At 37.9% G+C, this 25,206-nt stretch overlaps 1 protein-coding gene across 2 annotated transcripts in view; it reads right to left on the minus strand.

The window, feature by feature from the left end:
- The window catches only part of TMEM245 (transmembrane protein 245), a 115,923-nt gene that overhangs the window by 66,152 nt on the left and 24,565 nt on the right, over positions 1-25,206 (minus strand). For both annotated transcript variants that reach the window (XM_086609108.1, XM_086609107.1), the window contains 7 exons: positions 22,271-22,440; positions 17,305-17,328; positions 10,908-11,012; positions 9,512-9,594; positions 7,248-7,338; positions 6,351-6,449; positions 2,931-3,062 (listed from right to left, as the gene is read on the minus strand). In XM_086609108.1, the coding sequence (XP_086465234.1) occupies positions 2,931-3,062; positions 6,351-6,449; positions 7,248-7,338; positions 9,512-9,594; positions 10,908-11,012; positions 17,305-17,328; positions 22,271-22,440 (704 nt within the window). The remainder of the gene's footprint in view (positions 1-2,930; positions 3,063-6,350; positions 6,450-7,247; positions 7,339-9,511; positions 9,595-10,907; positions 11,013-17,304; positions 17,329-22,270; positions 22,441-25,206) is intronic.

Below are 25,206 nucleotides of genomic sequence, written 5' to 3' on the forward strand. Positions count from 1 at the left end.
ATCTTGTCTTTTTTCCTGGTGGCTGTTCCTGTTTCTGTTTCAGGGAAGGCAGAGCATGGTTCCACCAGTCTATCTCTTTCTCAAACTCCCTTATGCTCCTTAACCTTTCTACTTCCTCTTGCACCAATGTCACCATGCTGAGCAGGTTGTCCAACCTGGTCACACCTCACAGAGTTGTTCTCACCGCTGCCATCCCTTACCAGTGAAGGGCTCTGGCACTCCCTGCAGCCCGAGACCTGGACGGCTGTATGTTTCTGTAGGAGCTCTGTCTGGGCTGCCACATTCATTCTGCCAAGTGCAGAGGACACAGCTTTCTGCCAGATGGGTAGCACAGCTAAGCTCCCCCTGAGAGGGTGACGGCCACCAACGGAATTCACCTCTTGAGCTGGCAGGGTGACTGTGCCCTTCCTGCACACCTTCTCTTTGAGCTGCAGCACAAACTGCCGCACTGCGCTCTGCCATTGCAGCACTTCTGGTCACTCGCACTCCCCTGGGCTGCTTTTTGTAGGTGTGCGAGTGGCTGCCATCGCTCCGGCAACACCAGCCGCCTCAGTGTTTCCCGCAAGAGCTGCCAGCTCTTGATGGGTCTCTCCACTTCCCTGGCACTTCCCTGCTTCAGGAAAATCCCTCTGTGCGCCAAGATCTATGCATAAGTATTTATCATGTGCAAGTAGCGTAATCCTAGTTCATTCTTTTCCAAAGGTGGAGGAAATCTCACTATAGCTGCATATCCACACACACTTTTACAGTTATCTCATTGTCTTTAACTAGTTTCTGTTGTAAAAAACTGTCAGTTTTGGGACTATACTGTACCTTGCTATATTCTTAAGAATTACAGGTTAGCATTGATTTCAAGCATCTGAATGCAGAAACATGCTACAGTTGGAATTACAGCTAGTTTATTTAACACCACCTCAACAATCCACTCCCACAATCCCCCACCATACACAACACACTCAACAATAAAAAAATCCACCCTAAGTCCTGCAAAACATCAATAAAATGCCGCCCAACACAAACTTCCAAACTAAATACAAAGAAAATTCACATAAAAGAAAAAAGAAACCCCAAAACCAATGCCCCTTAAAAGCACCCACATAATGCAAGATATTGATCCTTCCTAAGTCAGTACGCCATTCTAATAACTCATTGTTCCTCTTCAAAATATCAAAAGATTTTCATGCTCTGATAGAAATATAAATCCTGAATACAGTTAGCTTCTATTGTATCCTCGAGTAGGTGAGCAACTTGCTTAGAAACAACAGGCTTAAGTCAAAACTATTCTTATTTTCATCATCTTCAAGTTTTAATGACCTAAACATCAGACTTTCATCAATTTTAACTCGAAATATCAGTGTGAGTAATGTTTATGCAATGCGCTGTGGATGAACAAGCCAGCAAAGCAAATGCTGACCAGTAAGGATGTGAAATCAGGATTTACAGCAATATACTATGCCGACTAGTTTACAGCCTGTCATTAAGGACATGAGTGTATGGAGAAAAAGGACAGGTGTTTCCCCGCAGTTGATGAGTAACGAGTTCATGGAAATAAACAGGAAAGTCAGTCAACTGCTGGCACTTTTTTCCCTGAACTTCTAAACCAGATTTTAGAAGTAAAGCAAAGCATGCTAGCTAGATGAAAATTTTAATACCAACGTATTTCAGTCTTAAATATTTATTCTCTTTACACTATTTCCTGTGTTATTCTAGCCTATTTAAATCACTGAATCACACTTATCATCACAGTTTCTGAGCACTGTGCAGCAATGCCGTAAATTACATGGCTAGCACTTATCATGTAGTTTTTCCTCCTTCTTTCCCTCTTGCCTAGAAGGAAGCTCCATACTGATTTTAAATGATGATGTGTTGTGCGTTTTTATAACTCTGCCTCATGCCTCTGTCATGTATGCATGGTCAACTTTGAGAAAGTATCAAGCAAATTTCACTATTAACTGAAAAAAGGTTCAGTGCAATAAAAAAATTCTCTCAACTTTTTCTGGACTCACATCTTCTATGACAGAAACTGTAATAATTTAAGGAGCAGTTGAGGAAGGAGAGAAGAAGCACACATGCCCATCAGTCTAAACCAAGAACTGCCTTGAGACAAATACGAGCTTTAATTGCATTCACAGAAACATGCTGCGAGTTAGGTATAAACGGTATTTCTCCAAACTGGATAAACAGTAACCTGAAGATACTTCTAGTTTATGACAACAGCTCAAGTCAAAGATGAACTATGCCAGGGAGTGACTGTGTATATTAAGCATTAAGCATTCCAGACTTAACATAATTTTTTAGGGAAATGTAGTTGCTTCAGTTTGGATTGCTTGCAATTTTTTTTCCTTTTCTACTCTTGAGGTGAAAGGTCCAGCGCATTAATTCAGGAATTCACACAGTGTAAAATATTAATTTCATTCTCCACAGAGTTTTCATAAAAGAAGATAGAAATAAGCTGCTTTCAACCCACTGAATAATAATCTGAGGAAAAAAACAGTAGAACTAAAAAAAAAAAAACAAACACATTTTGTTTTTACAACCTCTTGGTGAATAGTTTCCTCAAATCATAATCCAGACAAATTAGTCTCTTTTTTAAAAAATAAAAGACTATATAACATAAAGCATTTAAAACCAGCTTGCAGGTGACACAGGTAATCCTACAGTAACAATCTCTCTCAGGAAGAAGTCCGGAAAACTAGTATTAATGAAGATGATGAAATCAGGAGGCCTTTTTCATCACAAACAGTTCTGTTTGTAGTATCACTATATCCTAAGTAGGCTTACAATAATTGCTTAGTTAACTGTAAGTAACACTAACAGTGTTTCCATAATTTTCCATATACTTGAATCCATAACCTTAGTGGCAGTTCAGGGAGGAACCGTCATCAGTTAAAAATGAGACCACTTCGGTAATAAGGACAAAGAATACATACCGAAAGAAATGTTTCAATATTATCATGAACAAATGATGCAACATCTTGCCAGTCCAGAATATCACCAAGCCAGCTGTTTTGACGGTTTATGTGCCATTTGTGTCCTTTGTGTCTTCCAGAATGCGTTACATTCTTCAAAAGAGAAACAAAGACGTAAAGAAAACAGACATTTTAATAACTTACAGATATGAGAAAGCCAAAGACTAATGTTTTCTTAACAAGGAACAGATCCAACATGCATCTAAATAATTAGAGCTGCGTTAATTGGCATCCTCAAAAATACCTAGAAGTAACTTTGTGCACTCAAAAAATTAAAATCTGGCACAAAACCACAGTTAACTGTTCCCTATAATTACAGTTCCGTATATTGTACTGATTCATCTCAGCTAAACATCAGCTTTACTGCTCAACTGACATAACTATCTATCGTGCTCTTTATGAAAGCACACAAGAAAGAGGTAACGACTTCACTTACCGCCTACATAGTTCACTGTTTGCAACATACAACTTTTCCCAGTACAACCCAAAAAGGAAAACACGAGCAGAAGCCAAAACAAGCAGTTTTCTTACAATTAGCATCTACTTCTCCACTGGCAACGACCAGTCATACAAAAGTTAAAAACTAAACTGGAAGCGTGAAGGATTTCTTCTGACTACACAGCTTTGTAACTGCAACACCGCAAGACGACAGGAAACGGCCATAAACACAACAGCTCATTCCTTAAGAGGCTTCACCCTAATTATGAAGTTGCCACCTGTCAAACCGAATCACACCTGACCACTGGCTACCATGAGACTATTTGACTCAGTCTGGGACTGTGACAAGCGTTTCAGAGAGGGATGCCAAAATTCTACTGTAAGCAAGTCTAAGCAAACCCGTTGACTGCAACAGTTCTCATTCTAATATTTAATAGCAAGAGACTTCTCAAGCTCTCATTCTAACGTTTATGTAAGTGTCCCACTACTTCTGTAAGAATTTTGCAAAAACTTTTAACCTTACCAGTCTGCATTCAAAATTACAGTATCTTTTTTGGCATACATGGCAAGTACTATTGCAAGTGGAGTCCCTGCACTGATTTATCTAAGAGCGCATCGCATTTTCTGCTTATTACCAGCTCTCCCTAGATCAACTGTTACACTTTATGATGCACAATTCACAACATTCTTTAACAATCCACAGCAACACAGAGATCCTTCTTCTGAGCTGACAGTTTACTTAGAGCAGAAACATGAGAGTAGTCAAAAATCCCTCTCCAATAGGCCTTCTGTATTTGTAGACTGTATCAAGAATCTATCTGAAAACAGAACTAGATGAACAGAAAAGACAGCTCTCACCATCAACTAGCAGAATTAGGTATCACTTGCAAATTTTGTAACATTGTTTTAATACACACTTCCAGTTCATTATTATTCAGTAGCTATACTATTGTAGCACCTAAGGCCTCTGGTGTTGATAAATAAGGGATTCAAAGAAAATTGTCAACTTGTTCCTCTTCAACAAATCAAATTAGATCTTAAAAACAAAACCCCACACCTGAATGGACTAGGAAGAGGAGATTCTTGTCCTGGAAATAAGACACCTTGATTGCAGAGTTATGCCATCATCCTCCAGGTGGTTTATTACTCTTACTATTTTACTTCACTGGGTACATAAATGCAACGGTAACTGATCTATCACAGCATCTCTAGAACGTTTTGAAAGACACATCATTTGCTATTCAGTGATTTTCTCAGAAAGTAGCATTTAATGATTGAATCCACATTTCTTTGGCAATTCTTCCTCAATTCTACAGCTTTGACAGAAGAGCATCACCTGAGCCTCGGTTCTTCAGTCACCTACAGACTACACAACACCACGTAGGCCTCAAAATGAAGTGTAATTATTATGCCCAGACAACTGAAATAGTGGGCAGCTTTAAAGCTGTACTGAGATATGGCAGAGATGTCCTCCACACTGCACTACCATCTAATTTAACGGTTTTCAGATACACTGAAAGACCCTGCAAGACTACTGCAATATTACAGAAGAAAATAGCCAGGTGGAAAGCACTCAGATGAAACATTTATGTGGATATGGAGTGCAGCAGAAGAGGCAACGTTAGAACTCTGGAGGAGCTACCTGCGGCCCACAAGTAACTGGCTGCAGCCCAGCAAGCCAATGGTGCCACAAGGTCTCTAGTACGTGAACAGTAGCCAGGGGAACAGACTTCAAGATTGTAGGCAGCGAGCATCAGTGCGCTCCTGCAGTTCTTCCTGCCATTTTGATTGCTAGGTAAGCTGTTTCCTATCCTGCCAGAAAAGTATCTACACAAAAGAAGTCTCATAGTATTGCCTCAAATAACAGCTGCAGGAAAGAAATCCCATAACACAGTGAACACAGGCACAATCTGTGCTGCATACTGCAGCAACAAAAATACTCCTGCAGCCCATGGAGTGACAGAGAGCCCTACCGAATGATACAGTGCTACGGACAGGTTATTTTAGTAAAAGCAACAGGTTTATCAGTGTAACTGCCTCAAAAGTAGGTGCTTCTCTTGGTCAAGCATTTAAGACTGAATACTCCCCGGCGCTTAAGGCCAGCAAAATCTATGGTAGGTACAGCTTTAATGTCTCCTCACTGGTCCCATATTCCTCAACAGCATCATGTTATCTCTCCACATCTCTTCTACAGCATTATCTCATCAGCAAGAGAAACTGATTCTACTATTTTGACTATTATACTGAAACTGTTACTTCTTTTAATACAGAGATCTTTTTGGAACTTTAGAGGTACTTTAAAAACAACCATATAAAGAAAAGTGTTAATATACTATAACTGCAATTATTTAAATATAGAGCAGTATTTCAAGAGTATGATTTCTGCATTTTGGTATTTCCACTGCACCATGGCTAATGAATTGCTTGCTTTTCCTTTAAAAGGCAAACAGCATTGGCAGCATGAAAATTATTTATTACCTTTTCAAGATTCAGTGTGGAGAACCCATTATAGGAAGGCTAGTACAGTTGGCAAAAATCCATTGTAAGAAACTTAGTGAAAAGATAATTTCTTTCTCAGAATTTCAAGTTAATGAAAGTTACACAAATCATGCAGAATACCAGTTTCCTTTTCCTAACCCCTCAAGATCATGAAAATTGAACAGAAAACTCTAAACTATGAAATATTAAACATAAAAAGTGAAACAAAGCATAAATTAAATTACATACATAAAAACACACATAACTACTTAAGTGAAAGACACAGTTCTGGCTGTGACTGTAGAATCCTACACATTTGAAATTCTACCAACTTTTTATTATTATGACATTTACTCAGCATTCCAACTTTTTGCTAATCTCTTTCTCAGAAATGCATACTTAGCATAATTACCTCAAAGCACTAAGTGATAATTTATACAAATACTATTTAAATAAGTCACCCACCTTCACAAACCAAGAGTGATAAAGCCTGTCCCAGAGCTCTAGCACTTGTTTTTCAATCACAGCGGTGTTATTCACTTTTTCTCCTAAAATTTTATGGAGCTAAAACATACAGAAATCTTTAATTATACAGGATAGAAGATAGGATCTACTAAAACTCCAAGGTAGGTGAAACACATAAGATTGTCAGTAAAGGCATGGCTCAAACCCAAATGATTAGAAAAGCTGAGTATCAGTATGGAATACACTTTTCAGACAACACATTTCACAACATGAAGATTTTGTCTGTAAAAAGCATTCTGCTGCACTAAGCTGAGGACTTTCTTCTGCACTGAAAAACCAATGCTATCTCTAAAATGCTTAACTCAAAATCCTTGATCATCTCTAGAGTAAATATTTAAAATAATCTGAAATGTGTGCTAGATAATAAAACGTATAAACAAGAATCTTGGCAGATTCTCCTGAAGAAAGTTAACTTAAATAAATAGATTATAATTTAAAAACATCCAATTTACCACACTCTGCCCACACAGAAATTAGAATACTGGTGGGGAAAAAAAAAGTCTATGTTGCATAAAATTGGACAGCTAAAGCCAGATGAAAAAAAAAAAAAATCAGGCATCTTTATTTCATGCATTTTCACCGGCAAGCTTACTAAAATGATGACAGATTTTTCAGCTTTTAAAAATAAATATTCCTCTGAGCAGAAAAGACTACTGAAATCACTCCCATCCTTCCTTTAACTCACAAACTAGAGAGTGGAAAGAACAGATCTGTCAACAAAATGGTTAATCACACAAAAAAGAATCACTGACAAAAATTTTTTAATTTCTTTTTCATTTCTTGTATTTCATAAAAGGAAAACATTGAAAAAGGCTGGGGGGCAGCGCTCACTCTTACCTTATGGGTAATCCATTCTCGGCCATACTGGTATACATTATTAGCTGCTGAATTGAGTGCCTTCTGAATAACCTGGGCTTCTGGGAGCCAGCTAGGTTTTTTTTAAAGAAGGAAAACAAAGTTAACCGCTACATATTTTACCCATTTCATTATCGCTGAAACACATTGCAAATTAATATTTTGAAACAACAATAAACAGTTAAGGTTAAATACATATAAACTGACTACAGCTAGAATACTTCCTTCTGCGTATCAAGGAAGAGACTTTCTCATAAGCAAGGTAAAATTAAATCTAGGGCACGTCATTGCATTTGTAAATCTCCAAGTTTCCCGAAATCTTAGTTAAACTGGTATCTCAACTTTTTCAAGAGAAATCTGCTCTTCAATCTGTATGTGTGTCTATTCACATTACATTCTTAGAAATTTTCCTAGCGCTCTAGTTTTCTGAAAACCCTACATGAAGCAGTCTCGTCTAGCTGCAAAGACAATCTTCTGAATTACGAACTGAACGTAAACTGTTAACGTAGTTTCCCAAAAAAAGTGACCAGATAAAGCAACTGGTTTGGGCACCAGTTATTTGCAAGTGTCCACCAAACCATCTGCTCATGAACTTCTTCAGGGATTCATGTCACTTTCAAGCAAAGGACCTATTGAGTTGCCAGCATTTTAACGCTTGTGAATACAGCGTGCTCATTCTCTGCTTTGACTTTCTTTCTACATCTTGATTCAATGGCATATGTTGGAGCTCTTCCAAAAGAAAAAAGCATTCAGGAAATAAAACTGCTGCATTTGTTAACCCGACTGAAGATCAACATGGAAGCTTTTCTGTCTGCGTAACCCTTCTGAAATGTTCTCCATTAGAATTCCAAGATATTTCAGTCACTCACCTCTAAATTTAATGTGAGCAACAAGCTCTGAAAGCTGGTGAAGCTTGATAGTCTTTGAAAAGAGGTATATTTACTCCTAAATGAATTAAAAGATAGGGTTTTGGATGCTTTAAATTTGGATGCAAACACTGGAGATAAAAATTTTAGCTAAAATTCTGCTAATTAATCAATTAGTACTCCAGTATTTTCATTATGTGAATAAGCTTCTGACAGTGAAATTTCCATTTTCATTAGTACTACTTATTTCCATCTTACAGCAGAATGGAAAGGCCAAACAACACAAGATATGCCACGAAGGAATAAACAAACACATTTTTAAGTTCCTTCTGTTCTCTTGATTGTGATTACTTATGTATTGCTAAGGCACATATTACTATAGCATTTATTAACCATATCGTTTTATTTCTGTTTTAGAAAATTCCTCTTGCTCTTATAATACAGCGTGCACTTTCTTTCAGTCATGTTAAGCCATCATCACTTTTGTTTAGAAAGTACCCTTGAAAAAAGTCAACCGTTCTTGTCCAGGAGACAATTATTTTTTCACAGTAAGTGCCTGGACTCACCTTTACTCAATGTTTAGCTCAAGCAGAATGAAAGCAAACTGGAACATCCCGCACCTCAAAAAAATCACACTCCTCAGTCTTACCTATTCCCCTCTCTGCTGTTCGTACAATCACTTCTTTATTCACCAGTGTGCCCTTGTTCTTCTCTACACGTGTTTCTCTCAAAGTCTTCTCCCTCCCTCAATATTTGCCTTGGTGTTTGCTTTAATCATTAAATAGACCGTATCATACAAAATTCCCACTGCGTGCACTACACACATCTACTCTTAGTGGGAACAGCCCTTCCCAACTGATTCATACCAAACTCTCCCCATCCACCACTCTTTCCACCTTCAAACTCTTTTTCAGTTCATTCCAAAAACATTTTCTTCAATTCATTCCCTCAAAGGCATTCTGCAGCCAGCTCTCCACAGTGAAAAAAACAATTCAGCTCTCATCTCGCAATCTTTCACAGAGCGCAATCTTTGCCATCACTTTTCTTTCACAGGTAAAAGGGAAAAGAATATTGACCTCTTTATTCTTTGCACTACGCAAGTTGTTCTCCAAAACTGTAACTAGAGAAGTTTATACAGCTGTCCTTCTCCACCAAAGTCCAACCAGTGCTCAAATGAGATACCACACTGACAATTCTCCAGAGTAATAATGCATAAACACGACTGCTGCCTGAGAGTTTAGCTTTTACATCTGTCTGCAACAGTCCCCCCTATTTCTGTTCATCTAGGGGATTTTTTTTTTACATTAAAAACTATGCATAAGAGCACCTGGACGCTTGTTCATCCACCCTATACTATTCGCTTAACTTCAGCATTCTTACTTTGCCCATTCTGGGTGACTGGCTACTGTCTCATTGATCAAGCTGCTTGTGACTTGAATCATGTGAACGCTCTCTTGATGTACCTAAATTAAATATAGAGAGGAGAAATGTTATGTAACGCAAACTAGAACTCTTCCTATATTCAGAGAGGTGTCTTTTTTTCTTTTTTTTTTTTGGGGGGGGGGCGGGGGGAGGGGGAGAGTGGGGTGACCAGTCTGTACATTTAAAAAATATTTCTTCCAATGCACACAACTCATTACAAAGAATGAAGAGCCATTAACTCAAAAAAGCAGTCAACACCATAATCATCAGTCTGTCCCGACAATTTTGGTCACACGCAATGTGACTAGTAATAGCAAATGGAAATTTAAACCTTATCTCATCAGTGGAAAAAATTCTAACAATGCAGCAGTGCTGTCAAGGGAAATACTAAAACACAAAGCACAGTTTCAGATACACCTTTTTAAACCATAAATCAAAGAAGTGTCAAAATTAATGAGTGTTCAGCAAGGTTGGTCATGTTAGAGCTATGAAGTGCCTCATCAAATTAGTTCTTCAGTTACGAATGACAAAACACACCTTTTATAAATATCTTAATGTTCCTTTTATGAATATAAGGAAGCTTTGGACAGGAATGTTTGCACAAATTTTAAAGGTTTCAATTTTAAGCACTGAACATTATATAAGCCTACATTTTGGAAAAGGAGATTGACATCAGAAACCATTGATTTTTTTTCTGTAACTGTATTCAAGCCAAACATTTAATCTCCATTGACTGTTTCAAGCATGAACACAGCTCCATTAAAAAAAAATAAAATAAAAAAACAGGGAAAAAAAAGTACATGAGTGACCTCTTCTGGTGAGCAAAAAAAAACCCCAACCACAAACCTAAATTCCAAGAACATCTGATCACGAATCTCAGCACATTTAAACTCAGAACAGGATACCATGAGGTTATTACAGGCAATTACATGAACAAACTGACAAATACACCTTAAGCATTTTGCAAATATGTTTCTGATACAAGGTAAATTAAAAAGGAAAAATTCTAAGTGGCTCTGCTGTTCACAAGAAAAGTGCAACAGGATGTGAAACAAATCTGCTTCTGCAACATATAATCTAGTAATTCTTTTACTAGAATAAATTTCTTACTTCCAAATGTCTATATACTAGTTTTATCATATATGTAAACAAACATATAAATACAAATAAATATATGGATATTTAGATATAAGAAATCTTGGAATGGTAACAAGTTCCACTACAAAGCATTTAGTTGCTAAATTTTTTTAAAAAATATTGAAATTATTTAAGCTACACAATTTTGCATAAATATCAATAACTCTCATTCAACATTTAAAATGAGTTCTATATTACATTCCTTAGTGCACTGTACCTTTGCAGTAAGGAGCAGGGCTAGTAGAAGGGTTCCTATCACTAGCAAAAATATTATGAAAATGCTGATTATTTTATCTAGCATTTTCTCCAACCACACGATCATCTGTGCAGAAAAAAGAAAAAACGAGTCATAGCATATAAATCAATCTTTAATGAAAGCAATGCTATATGACAGTATTGTTATCTTTACTTACAATCAGAGTGCAAAAATCAGGCTCTAATCAAACAGCATTTATGCCCAAGCTTGGAGATGAACAATTAACAAGCGATGTTAGCATGATTAAGGTCATGGTATGACACGTGATTTTGCAAACAACATTTACACGTTACTACAAGACACAGCAAGCTGTCTGCAAAGCAAGCAATAATTCAACATTTACTTACTAGACCTAAAGAAGCTATCACTCATGTCAGCTATGAACCTAGATACTTGTCTTTGTTTCTCGTCCTTCAGCAACTTGGAAACTTACAGAGACTATCCACACAGGACTTGGAAAACACTATCAAGCTATAGGGTAAACTACAACGATGACTTTAAAATTTGAATAGCTAATAGCCATCTAAACAACAAATGAGGTATTTCTGCAAGTAATCAAATTTTTAAAGCTGCTCACCAGCTTCTGAACTGAAATGAGGCTGGAGGTTTTCTACATAATTGAACATCACGCCAATTATTCAGCACTATTTCTATCCACTTTCAATCTCGAAAGGATGCTCAGCATTAAATATGCATCAACTAAACCTACTGATACAGGAAACAGGCGTGCAAGTCGTTCTGTCACTTTATGGAAAGGCCCATTCTATACACGTCCACAAACAAATGATACCACTTAGGATTAGAGAAATTCTGATAATGTCATTCAAGACAACAAAACTGCTCACGCGACTACGCAGAGTGCTCCAGAATAGTGCAAGCTGATCTGCGTCTCATACACAAATTGACTGTTCACATAAAAAGCTGTGAAAGCCCATGCAAGTATGACCAAATAAATTTTTCTAGCTTCTATGGTTCAAATACCAAAGCTGTTTCTACTCCATCTGGCATTACTGCAGGAAAAAGCAGCAGAAGTACAGCTGTAAAATTTGTGCTTTAAGAGAACTGAGGTCAAAGCCAATATGCAGTAGATGAAAGCATTTCCAAGTGATTACAAGCTATACATTCAGTGGTTAGGCCGGTAACTTTTTAATTAGAGATCTTACAAAACTACTAATACGCTTGCTCATGGTTTACATTAGTTCTTTCTTCATTATTTACCCTATCTCTACACATGAAAATTGGCCCTGGAAGAATTATCTTCTACAGACTGCTGTGTGATGATTGAATTGGTAAACAGTGAAGTTATACCTTCTATTAGGGAAAAAAAAAAAAAAGTAAATATTTTTTTTTTTTGGTGCTCATCCTCTACCATCTGAACACTGTACACTAAGCAATAATTTTTAAACTTCAAGTTCTTTTACAGCCAGCTCCTTGTTTGATCTAAATTAACACAAGGATTATATTCAGCATTTTAGAACCGTTGTTGAAGATGATGAAGAAAACTGGAAGAAAGCAAAATCCTTTTAAAAGAAACAAGTGTTGAGCCAGCAAGTTTTTGTAACAAAATCTGCACTATATTATTACCTGCAGAAAGGAATTCGGAGAACCTGAAAGAATTTGAAGCATCTTTTGTCTAAGAAATTTTTCGTATTTTTCAGCATTGCTGAAACGTTTTGGCCATCAGAGATGCCTTGCCAGTGCTAGAGCGAGGTCACCTGCCTGCAGCAGTACTGCAGCTTTCTGAAAAACTTTGAGTAGCCTCTACATGGGGCTGTTACCTCTTTGGAAATAAGACTCCATGCAGGATTTGCTGTGCCCTTCCAAGCCTCACATACATCTAAGGATTACGTAAGAGAAGCAAGAAATAAAAATCTGTTTTAAAGGTCGAAAATAAAAATGCCACTGAAAAACACTGGATGGCCAGGGGATGTAAATTTTATAGCATGAGCTTCAAAATGAAGCTATTGAAAACTAAAGTTACCTTTGTTATTTCTTTGTTAATGAAGTTCAAACTAATTGCTATTTACTTTCTAAGTTAAGAGATAAAAGAAATCCGCTAGTTAGTCTTACATACAGCACCTTAATCAGACTCAATGGATCCAAGAAATTGGAGGTACTGTCAGAAATTTTAAAAAATGCTATCCTCAATGATTGTGTGAGTGGTATCCAACAGATGAAATCTCAGTGCAGCTGAAGGTGAATGTTTTAGGTGTTTCACCATGGTAACGACTACTGGAAGATCAAGCTCCAAAAGGTCAGGATGAGGACTGTCCCTGAACCACAACATGACCAACAGGGGATCTTGTCTCGACACTCCTCACTTGGAGTATGCCTACACTGCCATTGAGGTGCAGCTGCAGCACATGTAAAGCCTGAATTACCTTTAATCTAGTTAGTAAAGTAATGGCAGCACCGATGTCATACCAGAACAGGCAGCAGCCTCAGGCATCCAAGCCCAGCTTGTTTATCTACTTGGGCAGGTAGTCCCAGCAAGCTAGATGAAAGCCAACTCTGGTATGCCTACAGGTACTGCAGTTACAACTCTCACCACAGTCTTAATGAGATCCAAGTTATACAACTGGTATGCAGAAATCACAGAATAGGATTGAGTATTATAGAAGCAAAAGCAGATGCACAACATTCATTTAGGGCCATAGTTACTCCCCCTCCTTTAATTTGGTTGCTCTGAAAGCCCCCTTCCTTCCTCCCTCTACATTTCCCCACAATACTTCCTTAGGAAGCACTCACCTTTGCACGCTCATGCTTAACAATGCATAGGTGCTTTGTTACTGCAGGTAAGCTAGACTCAAAACCCTGTATGCTTGTACTTACCACTGAACCAGGTCCAGACTTCGTTCTTACCCCAACCCTGTCAGACTCCCCTTTACATCCTTCCTGTACGCCATGGGCATGCACACAAAGACAAACATACACTGACTGAACACTAGTCATTAGCCAGAGGTGATGAAGTTTTAAATTCAGTTCCAAGTTTCTAATCTAAAGGTTAGTCAACAGCGGGAAGCTGATGCTGCCACGACATCCAAAATTAGGCAAAGGTAAAGGAAAGCCAGGCTCCTAAGCTACAGAAGGTCACACTTGTAACATCAAACTGAAACGTTACTGATTTGTGATAGACTGTCCACAAAAAAAACACCTATCCTTAATTGTCACAGTTTTGAAGGGAAAAGTATCCACCTTTTTTTTTTTTTCTTAATTTCTTTTAAATTTAGCTCACTGTAGCAAAAAAGTTTTTAAGCTGAGCTGCATTCTGTTAAAACGCTTCTCAAAAATTTGGAAGTTCTTCTCCCTGCTTTCAACTTCTAAGTGATGAGACACACCATATTACACTGAGTTGTAACAGAACTACAGCTCACGCTTAACAATCAGGAATCTTGCTATCTAGGTAGGTTTTCCACGTTATGTATGCAGTAAGACACATCATTTATGAATCCATATTTTCATATGTTTCACACTGCACAGCCATGAGAACACTATATTTTCTAGTATGTTTTATCTAGTGCATTATCCACACAATGAAGCATACCTGTACATCTACTCCATTTTCAATTCAATCTACATGAAATTATCAAAAAGGAATATCTTTTTTTCTTTAAACAGCTTCACTATCAGAACTTTTTTCAAGATATTTCTTAAACTTGTTGACCTTTCCCTTTTAGTTCAGTTAATATTTGAGAATACCATCTTACTCATATCATCTGACGAGAATAAGGGGAAGCCTGTAATCAGGACATATCACAGTTATGTTGAAATGAGTCCAATGACTAGTTAAGTCAGAGAAGATAGAGAACAGTCTGTATGAGGTCTCAAGTCTACTCATACCAGCATCCCTCTAACAGCAACAGCAGAATTTAGCAATTCTTTCTTAACACTGTTGCCACAGACAATGTTATAAAGAACAAATCATGCTAGCCCAATTGAACCTATTCTATATTTTGGGCCATAAAATAAAGGTTTATCACTAGCAGCCATCATCAACCATCATTTCAAACTCTGTCATCTCTAGGTGATGCATTTTTAGTTTATTGGTGCATTATCAGAAATTTATCTTGGTGTTCTCACAACTACTTCCCTTCAAAGACAGGCAAAAAGGAGAAAGGCGTAAAGGAAGCAACCTTTTAACTGCATCCAGCGTTCTATATTACAAATCTCCTTTCTTTGCCTCTGGTAGAGTATATTTTTTTTTTTTAATGTAATTATTAAAAACAAAAAAGAAAAAAACCACCCAACAAAGCAAACGTGCAAGAACCTGATACAGTTTGCACAGTTGTTTCCTTTTTTTTTTTTCAAAAATCTTGATAATAATATTATTGTACTTGCTTATGCACAAGAGTCAGCACTACGAAACCATAAAGTAAAACAGTAGTTTTCAAAAATAGTTCCTAGGAACTAAAAAAAAACCAAAAAAAACCCAAAACACTTGAACTATATCCACAAGGTTCTTCCTAATGCAAATCTCTAAACTTAAAATAAAATCCAAACATTTCAGAGTTCAAAGCTAATACAGTGAAATTATTTTTGCAATGTATCAATATTAAGGAAGAAATTGATCTACACACATGAATTTTCAAACAAGCAAATTACAAACTTAGAGCCAGAAAAAAAGTAGTTGAGACTAAACTTTCACCTGTGGCTCACTGAACTCAGCCCATCACCTAAACTGTGCTAACAAACCAATACCTAATAAAAATTTTTTTATAAAGGGTTATGGTCGCACATATTTACTAATTTTAAGTCACTCATAATACACAAACATTTCAAAGTCAGGAAATAAGATGTAATTTTAAAACAACCAAACTATACTCGAGGGTGAAAGAACATTCAAAATTTTCCCTCTTACTGGACAATTGTAACTGAACCATAAAGCAAGCAACTCTACTCTTGTTCAGAAACACACAAAGACCTCATCATATAACCCTGAGTTCACTGATTAAATACTGACGATCAAACTTTCTAAATTCATGATAGATGCTGAGTCTGGAAACTAGATGCAGGATTATTCCCCGTCTGCCACCCACAGCAGATACCAGCTGTGCAGCCCCATTTTGTTGTATATAAGAACCTTTTAGAGAGCTGTGCCAGCATCCCCATGGCCTGCGTGCTCTACTCTGTTCCACTTGTTTTCAAAAGCATCGAGAACAACAGTACTTCAGGTGTCTTTCAAAAGACAGATCTATGGTTTCTGTTGTAATAGCTATGGAATGAAAAGGATAGGTTGTTTATATGTTTATAAAACCATAGTAACCATTCTGTCACCACTAATACTGAAGTGGTAAGTGAGGATAAAAGCTGCTGCTGGAAGCATAACTCACTTCTAGATACAGTATTTGATTTTTTTCTCTTTCACTTAATTACTTGGGTTTCATATGTTTCATCACATACTAGATTTTCACCTTTAAAACTCTGAGGTCGTGCAGATGTACACATACATGCTACAGGATCCCTCTCCAGTTCTGTGCTTGTCAGAAGCAATGACACTGCCCAAGTCTCAGAGAGATACCACTGTATTGAGGAGTTGTCCAGATTTCAGTCACACATGAGGCAAAACATGGACTGAGTCAGTTTTAACTTCTCTTGGGATGACAGTTCCCCACAGAACAATCATTAACTCTGGTTGACTAAGACAACCATGGGAACTGAAGAGTACATTTCTTGTAAAACACATCACACGCTTTTAAAAGCCACACGAAAGCTATACCAACTGCTTTAATTACAATTTATTTTTTTTTTACTAGCCCTCACTTCCCTTAAGACTGTCTTTAGATTCAGCAGTTCTGAGACCATGAATATTCTCATTTCACCCCTGCTACACTGAGTACCACTGAGTATACAGGCCAGGTGGACACTTCAAAAGTAAAAGATTAACAGCACTGACTGAAGTCAGGCAAGGCACTATTTGCAAGCACTTACACATTTGTGGCTTTACAACCATGCTTCACCCTCACCACTCCCGTGTTAATTCAGTGAACTGATGCTTTCTCTGGGTGGAGAACAGCTCTCTAGTCAGGAAAGAACTGGGTTTGTTATGCATACAAGCGGGGTCCAGGTAGAGATCAAGTGCTCTTAAATAAAAGTGCCACTAAATCAAACTACCGCTTGAAAGGCTAATGCAATACTCTGCTGTACAAAACATTTAGCTGTGTGCATTCATTTTAGTAGAAGACAAGAGATCAGGTAGAATTATATGACCTTCAGTAGCTTATACCAAGAGCTGGAGGAGAGACACTTGGGAGAGAAAACTGAGAAGCAAGGCATGTTAAAGAGTGTTCATGCTGAAAAAAAACCCTCCCCAAAACCACAGAATCCATTAGTTGGAATCACAATTTTTCTGTTTATTTACCTTCTTATTAAGCCAGTGCCACAGCTTGTCAGTGGCAGGGGAAGAGGGAAGAAAAGGGAAAAAAAAGACAAGAACACAGTGGAAAATTATTGAAAAATGCAGTCATAGAGAGGAAAAAAGCAATGAGGCAGGCAGTCATCCACAGAATGAAAATGAACTTGTTCCAGACACAAAGGTAAATTGCAACAGGAAGAAGAGAGTGTAACTTCTAATGCAAGAACCTAGATCTGACTATTATCATGCACTTTCCAAAACAAAGAGGGATATAACAGTTAAGAACAACTTCAATGATAGTAACAGCTATCAGCATAATCTGGGTAATTCCAGCTGAATTATACTGAGAGCTAACATTTCAGATTTCAGAGAAGGAATTCTAAAAGTTCTCTGAGAAGGGCACTTTACTGAAACATCAAAACTTAACACGACATACTTGTTTATTGCATTAATACTCCCATTCAGGTAGTTTCACATGTATTTCAAAATCCTCCTAATACGACAACTACTGTTAAATAAATTTTGTATGGTTTTTTAGTACCACATTCATATTACAACATTCATATTCAATGGCACAACATCAAATACATAATTAAATCTGATACACACACAACAGCAAATTGTATATCAAATAAATGTATGAGTTCCATGTAATTTTACTGGTTGTGCAGAAGGCTCTTTGCACTTCTCAACAGTCAATCTCTCCTTCTGTACTACTGTTGTTCTTCCTTACTAATTCTCATCCATATTGCTCAAGTATACTCATTTTAGGACCTAGTTTACGTAGGACTATAGTCTTAATTCTAGCCATTAGTAATCAGTTAGCAACATAATTACAACTGTGAAAATTTCTAATGTTATTATTCCTCTGTGTGAGAGGTTAAGATCAAGTTAAGTGAAGTTTGTTTCTCCCTGAAAACAATATCATTGAATGCTCAATAAATCTAGTTTTTTCACCAGTTGCCAGAAATTATATTAGCTCCTAATGAAAACAAAATGTAAGAACATTTCAAATAAAAAAATAAAATAAAATCTCAGAATGCTAATTAAGTTATATCAGAAGCAAGAAGCAGATTTACAAAGAAACATGAGCATTAGGAAACATGACAATGAAATACATCACAAAGCACTCAGTTTTACTAGCTTCTAGTACTCATGGAAAGAATCACAGTAATGGAAAGCAATGACAAAGCTTCAAAAGCCCAAAACTGATGCTGTAGAATTTGTTTTTATTTTACCTTTTCACCTATTGAAAAATTTGTTCGTGAAAAAAGGTTAAGTTGTCTACTGATTCAACAACATACTTTTACTTTACCTTTACTTTTGCATATTAAAATCCATTATATCTTAGGTTCATTTTGGAAAAAAACTTAGATCTCATGGCTGTATTTCTCCACTTTGCAACTCCACTACAACAAAAGCTAGAGCTCTACTGCTAGCCTGAGATTTTAGCAGAATGTGAAAGGAGGCCTTCGGTATTTTTTCTATTATTTCAGCCTCCTGGAATTGGATGACAAATACAATAACTAGGAAATAATATTATATGTCAGAAATAACAATCATTGTTTTATTAATGCTTAAGACAAAATCTGAAAGGCTCTACCTGCCTCCTACTCTCTTACCAATACTGATGTTTAAGTAGTTCTACAAACGTAACCAATCTACATTTAAAAATAGGCAATGGCTTACTTCTAATCTTCAAGTCATCCAAAATTAATAAGGCTACTGCCACTTCTTCAGTATTTTATTGGAAAACTGTTTATAAAAGATCTTACATGTCTATGCAAGTATTTCTCCAAATAATGTATACACTTGTAGAGATTCCGCTTTTTTTCTGTGCATGTTGTAACTACATGCTAAACTTGGTACCAGAAAAACCAACCTTCACTTTTCCCAAAGTTCAAACAATCTATTAGTCTTCCATATATAAAATCCTAGCACGCTATAGCTAGAAAAAGCATATAACTACACGATTCACTGAAGTCTACCAGAAAGCATGCATGCAAAATACTAGCGCATTCTAATTAATAAAAGTCTAGTGCATGCAATTGAGCAACTGCCTATGTTGCTTAACCCCCTCACAAACTCTAATCAAAATAAGACTATAGTCACCACATTGAAAGACAACTTTTTGTAGCCTTTAAAAGAAAAAATTATCAGTGAAGCAAATTATTATTAGTTCTTGACTGCTGATGAGAACATGCATGACACCGTATCTATGAAGTTTTAAGATGTCTTGATGGATGACAACAGAAACCTCCCTACTCTTTTCTCCAGGAAGTCTCTCGTATCTGAACTGCAGCATCTGTTGGCTCCATGGGGCAAATGCATCACCAGGGATTAAACAATACAGTAAGGACATCTTAGTCCATATTTAACCAGGCCTGCACATACAGGCACAACTTGACATACTGTTTATAAAGAAGATGAAAAACAATGCCCTACTTTCTTTCTTCTTGATCAGGACTTCTCTTCAGTTCAAATTTGACTGTATTTCTAAGATAATCAGAGGTTGATGAGCAGTGGGAAAGATGAAGAGCAGTTCTTTTCTTACTGCTTTTATTTAAGAAACAGACATGATCAGTAAAGCTCAATGGTTTGCATGCATGAGCAGTACTTCTCCCCAAAGGTTATTTTCCAGACCATCTACACTAGCCTTCTGAACTTCATTTGAGAGAAAAAGACAGGCCACTCTAACATGTCTTCCTTGTCCTCACTACCTTCTACTCAAAACTGAAACTATTTCCTAATAGGGCATACCACTTTAGAAAGACCAGGTAGTACAGCTAGATATTTGTGTCAAACAGACCTTTGTCAATGACTTCTTGTACTCAGCGAAGAGCCCAAACACCTCCTGATGCTGAGATTCAGCCTTCAATTAACTCAATATACAAAAAACAAAGACAAAACACACAAACAAATCACTAAGCAGTTTCAGCTCCCAGGAAAAGAAAGTACAAAGAAAATATGAAAAAATAAACATTTAATTGCGAAGGAAACCATCCTTCAATCTTAGTTTCTCACACGCACACAGAAAAGGGAAGCTGTTAACAATTTACTCCATGAATTCCTATTTTGTACTTGCGTATTTTTACTTCCTCTTCAGTAGCATCTACTGAAGCCAAAATGTTTGGTAAACCAACTTAAATACAACTCATTCATCTTTTCTAAAAAAAAACTTGCAAGGATGTAATTTCCATTCCTCTCCTTTCCCTGTCCCCACAAAAATCACAACTGCCAACATCCTATGGGATTGTTTCCCAAATTCTCAGAGACAAGACGCATCCATGATGCTACAATGCACAGAATAAGCATATCCAGTAGAACTTAAAAGATATGAAAGCATTAGTGTGACAAGCATGGGAAGACCACATATAACTCCAGCCACTCATGATACAGCCAGGTGAACTGTAATTAGAACAAACAGGGACACCAGAATCGTGCAGATTATGAAGTGTCTGTCTTATAAAGGCTAGAAGAGCTTGAATTGCTTTAACACACAGCACAGACTCAGAAGGAATATGACTGTGATCTAAAAAACGAGAAGGAGAAGGGAGTTGGAGAAATGAGTTGTACCAACACTGTCCTTTTGCTTAGACAAGAACACGAATGTAAACTGACCTTAAAGACATTTAAGCTGAAGAGGGGGAAGTTCTGCTGCACGTTACGACAAAACGCCTACCTTCTTTAAGGAGAAAAGACTTAGTGGAATTAGGAAGGATACTACATCATATGGTTATGCAATACAAGGATACTAAACTTGACAACTTATGAAATAGAACACATACGATACTGTGTCTAGGGAGTCTTCTTTTAACGAAGATAAAGCTTTTAATTAAAAGCTTTGTTTAAAGTAAGCTTTTATCCTAACATGTTAATACTTCCCACTACCTTTGGAAACCCCCCGTATCTTGTTCACAGCTCCAGTCTGAAAGGCTTTTCCTACTTCAAATTCTTCCTCAACCACCTCTGTGAAATTGTTACTTATTTCCCACAACCATTTTGATGCTTTTGTTGACCTTTTGACATCTGTTTACCCATTAGATCTGGGCTTAAGATCTTCCTTTTCCTGTAGGAATTCAGAGCTATAAACTGCAGATGGATTTGCCAAGATACAGATGCTCTGACAGACATACTTACAGGGTTCAGCTCTTCAGTTACAGAAACTCTGAGGTAATGGCTTTTTCTAAAGCAGAGAATACTTCAACAACGCAGTTACAGAAAAGCACATTCTTACACACCGGCATAGCTATTACAAACAACAAAATCTATCAGATTAAGTCAAAACTTACAATTCTGAATGGAGAAGCCTTCAGAAATTTAAGGGAGCTTTCCAACTCTGCAATTTGCAATGCAAATGTGGCCACGTTTTGAGTGGGGAGAAGGGACGGGAGCACAGAAGCCTTATTTTATGGCACTTCCCAAATACCTTATCCCACGTTTCTTCTCTTACAGCAGGAAGTCTCCCTTCTGTAAAGCCATGCCACTGTGTTCAACAACTATACTTCCACACAGCAAAAACAAATGTGTTCAAACTAACTCAGTTTCTACTTAGAGAATAAAATGGGTGGCTTTATAAATTACGTTTTTACAACAGAAGTAGGAACGTTTCATCCTTCAGATTAAAGTTCATTAACTTTTAACTCTAAAATCTTTGTCATCAGGTAAGGTGACTGAACCATGAGAATTTTGCCTTGCTCAGATAAGGAAACTTCTAAAGCTAACTCAACATTTAAAAAGTGACTTCCATCAAGCTTTGCATGTAATCACTTAATGAAGTTTAAATGTGTACTTAAATGTGAATAGTGACAGAAGAGACATGGTTTAAAATACACCATAAAACAGATACAGTTTTACAAAAGAGACATGTCCATTAGTGACAGACGTTTACTGTAGAATTAAGCATCTCAGCATACAGTGAACAGGGAATACAACAAACTTTCAGGTTTCTTAAGGAAGTAAGTAGAAATACCTTACTGTCAAGCTTTAGCATGACTCTTCCAAGCCCTCTGATGGGCCGAGGAGCAAGAGCTTCCTGACGTTCCTTCACAAAATTTTCCACAAGTTGCCACCAACTTTTGCAATGGTTTGCCATGAAGTTCAAAACTCCAAAATGAACCACCAATTTTTTAAGTGCCCAAACTGTAACCACAAGAAGGAAATCAAGTATTAGAGACTTCAGAGGAGCACCACAAGACTACACATCTATTCCATTCTGAAAGACCTATGAAAAAGAACGAGAAAGATTCTTGAGTTTTATTACCCATTAGAAACCACTTGCAGAATTTTCAAGTGGTTTTAGTACTAATCATAGAATGGTTTGAGTGGGAAGGAACCTTAAAGATCACCTAGTTCCAAACCCCTGTCACAGGCAGGCTCAAAGCCTCATCCAACCTGGCCTTCAACTCTTCCAGGGATGAGGCAGCCACAACTTCACCAAGCAACCTATTCCAATGCTTCATCACCCTCAGAATGAAGAAGTTCTTCCTTAGATCTAATCTAAGTCGACCCTCTTTCATAGAATCATACAATGGTTAGGGTTGGAAGGGATCTCAAAGATCATCTAGTTCCAAACCCCATGCTGTGGGCAGGGACACCTTCCACTACACCAGGTCGCCCAAAGCCTCATCCAAGCTGGCCTTCAACACTTCCAGGGATGGGGCATCTACAACTTCTCTGGGCAACCTGTTCTAGTGCCTCGCCACCCTCAATGTAAAGAATTTCTTCCTTATATCTAATATAAATCTACCCTCTTTCAGTTTAGAGCCATTGTCCTTTGTCTTATCAGTATATATCCTCGTAAAAAGTCCCTCTCCAGCTTTCCTGTAGGCCCCCTTTAAGTACTGGAAGGTTGCAATAAGATCACTCCGGAGCCTTCTCTTCTCCAGTCTGAACAGCTCCAACTCTCTCAGCTTGTCTTCATAGGAGGGGTGCTCCAGCCCTTGAATCATCTTCGTGGCCCTCTTCTGGAGACGCTTCAACACCTCTCTGTCCTACTTATGTTGGGGGCCCCAGAGCTGAATACAGTATTCCAGGTGGGGTGTCACAAGAGCAGAGTAGAGGGGCAGAATCACCTTTCTTGACCTGCTGGCCACACTTCTTTGGATGCAACCCAGAAAATCAACCGTATCCTGGGCTGCAAGTGCATGTTGCCGGCTCATGTTAAGCTTTTCATCAACCAACACCCCCAAGTCCTTCTCCTCAGGGCTGCTCTCAATCCATTCTCCGCCCAGTCTGTATTTGTGCCTGGGATTCCCCCGACCCATGTGCAGGACCTTGCACTTGGCCTTGTTGAACTTCATGAGTTTCATGCAGCCCCACCTCTCCAGCCTGTCAAGGTCCCTCCGAATGGCATCCCTTCCATCCAGCACGTCAACCACACCACACAGCTTGGTGTCATCAGCAAACTTGCTGAGGGTGCACTTGATCCCAGTGTCCATGTCGCCAACAATGATGTTAAACAGCATCAGCCCCAGTATCAATTCCTGGGGAACGCCACTCATCACTGGTCTCCACTTAGACATCTAGTCGTTGACTGCAACTCTTTGAGTGCGATCATCCAGCCAATTCCTTATCCACTGAGTGGTTCATTCGTCAAATCCGTGTCTTTCCAATTTAGAGACAACAATGTCATGCAGAACAGTGTCAAATGCTTTGGACAAGTCCAGGAAGAAGACATCAGTTGCTCTTCCCTTATCCACCAACGCTGTAATGCTGTTGTAGAAGGTCACCAAATTTATCAGGCACAATTTGCCCTTGGTGAAGCTATGTTGGCTGTCACCAATCACCTCCTATGTGTCTTAGCATAGTTTCCAGGAGGATCTGCTCCATGATCTTGCCGGGCACAGAGGTGAGACTGACTGGCCTGTAGTTCCCTGGGTCTTCCTTTTTTCCTTTTTTTAAAAATGGGGGCTATGTTTCCCCTTTTCCAGTCAGTGGGAACTTCACTGGACTGCCACAACTTCTCAAATATGACAGATAATGGCTTAGCAATTTCATCTGCCAGTTCCCTTAGGACCGGCAGATGTGTCTCATCATAGACTTTGCACCTTCAGGTTCCTTAGATGGTCGTGAACCCGATTCACCTTACAGCCATGCATATCCACATGGAGCTTAGATGGCAGCAGAAGAAAGGTGCCTGCACGCTGCCCGATTATGCAGCTAACAGACTTTAGCAAGGCCTGGGATAAGCAGGTGCCATTCCATGATTCCAATACAGTGGATTTATCATATCTTTACACAAACACCACAGCAGACGACTACACATACAACACTACATTCAGAACTTCACAGTGTATTTACACATAAAAAAAATCTTCAGCCTCAATTCTTAAGTTAATACTTAACTATACTGTTAAAGCTGTATCTTTCCTTTAATACTGACAGCAGATCATGCATAATTTCACAGAAAAGTGTTCATTTAAATCTTCAATTGAAATACAGCTGATTAATCTTGCTTTTAAACATCAAAAACACTCTTTTGAGACTAGCATTTTATCTTGAAGATGATCATGCATAAAAATCCATACTGCTCCCCAAAAACAGACAACAGAAGAAACATTTACAATATTTTTCCCCAAAAAATCAGCATTTTGCTACCACAAACAGCTTTTCTCTCACACTCCTAACACATATCCACTGTAAAATAAAGAGCTCCTTAACAACATTAGAAATGTCCAGCATTATAGTTACAGAAATAAAAGCTCATGTCTGTTCACTTGCCATGAAATAAAGCCCAGAGGCTTTTGCATAAGGCTTATGGTTCCAATTCTGCGATGGCACTGCACTCCCCCACTGAGTATACGTGCAAAACTTGTGAATCATCACAATCAGGAACGTAAAAGCAACAAAGCATGACACATACGAACTTTTCTTTAAAGTTAATAGATATTTAACAGTCAAAATATT

The sequence above is a fragment of the Tauraco erythrolophus genome, chromosome 3 (assembly GCF_009769465.1).
Source record: "Tauraco erythrolophus isolate bTauEry1 chromosome 3, bTauEry1.pri, whole genome shotgun sequence".
Classification (NCBI taxonomy): domain Eukaryota; kingdom Metazoa; phylum Chordata; class Aves; order Musophagiformes; family Musophagidae; genus Tauraco; species Tauraco erythrolophus.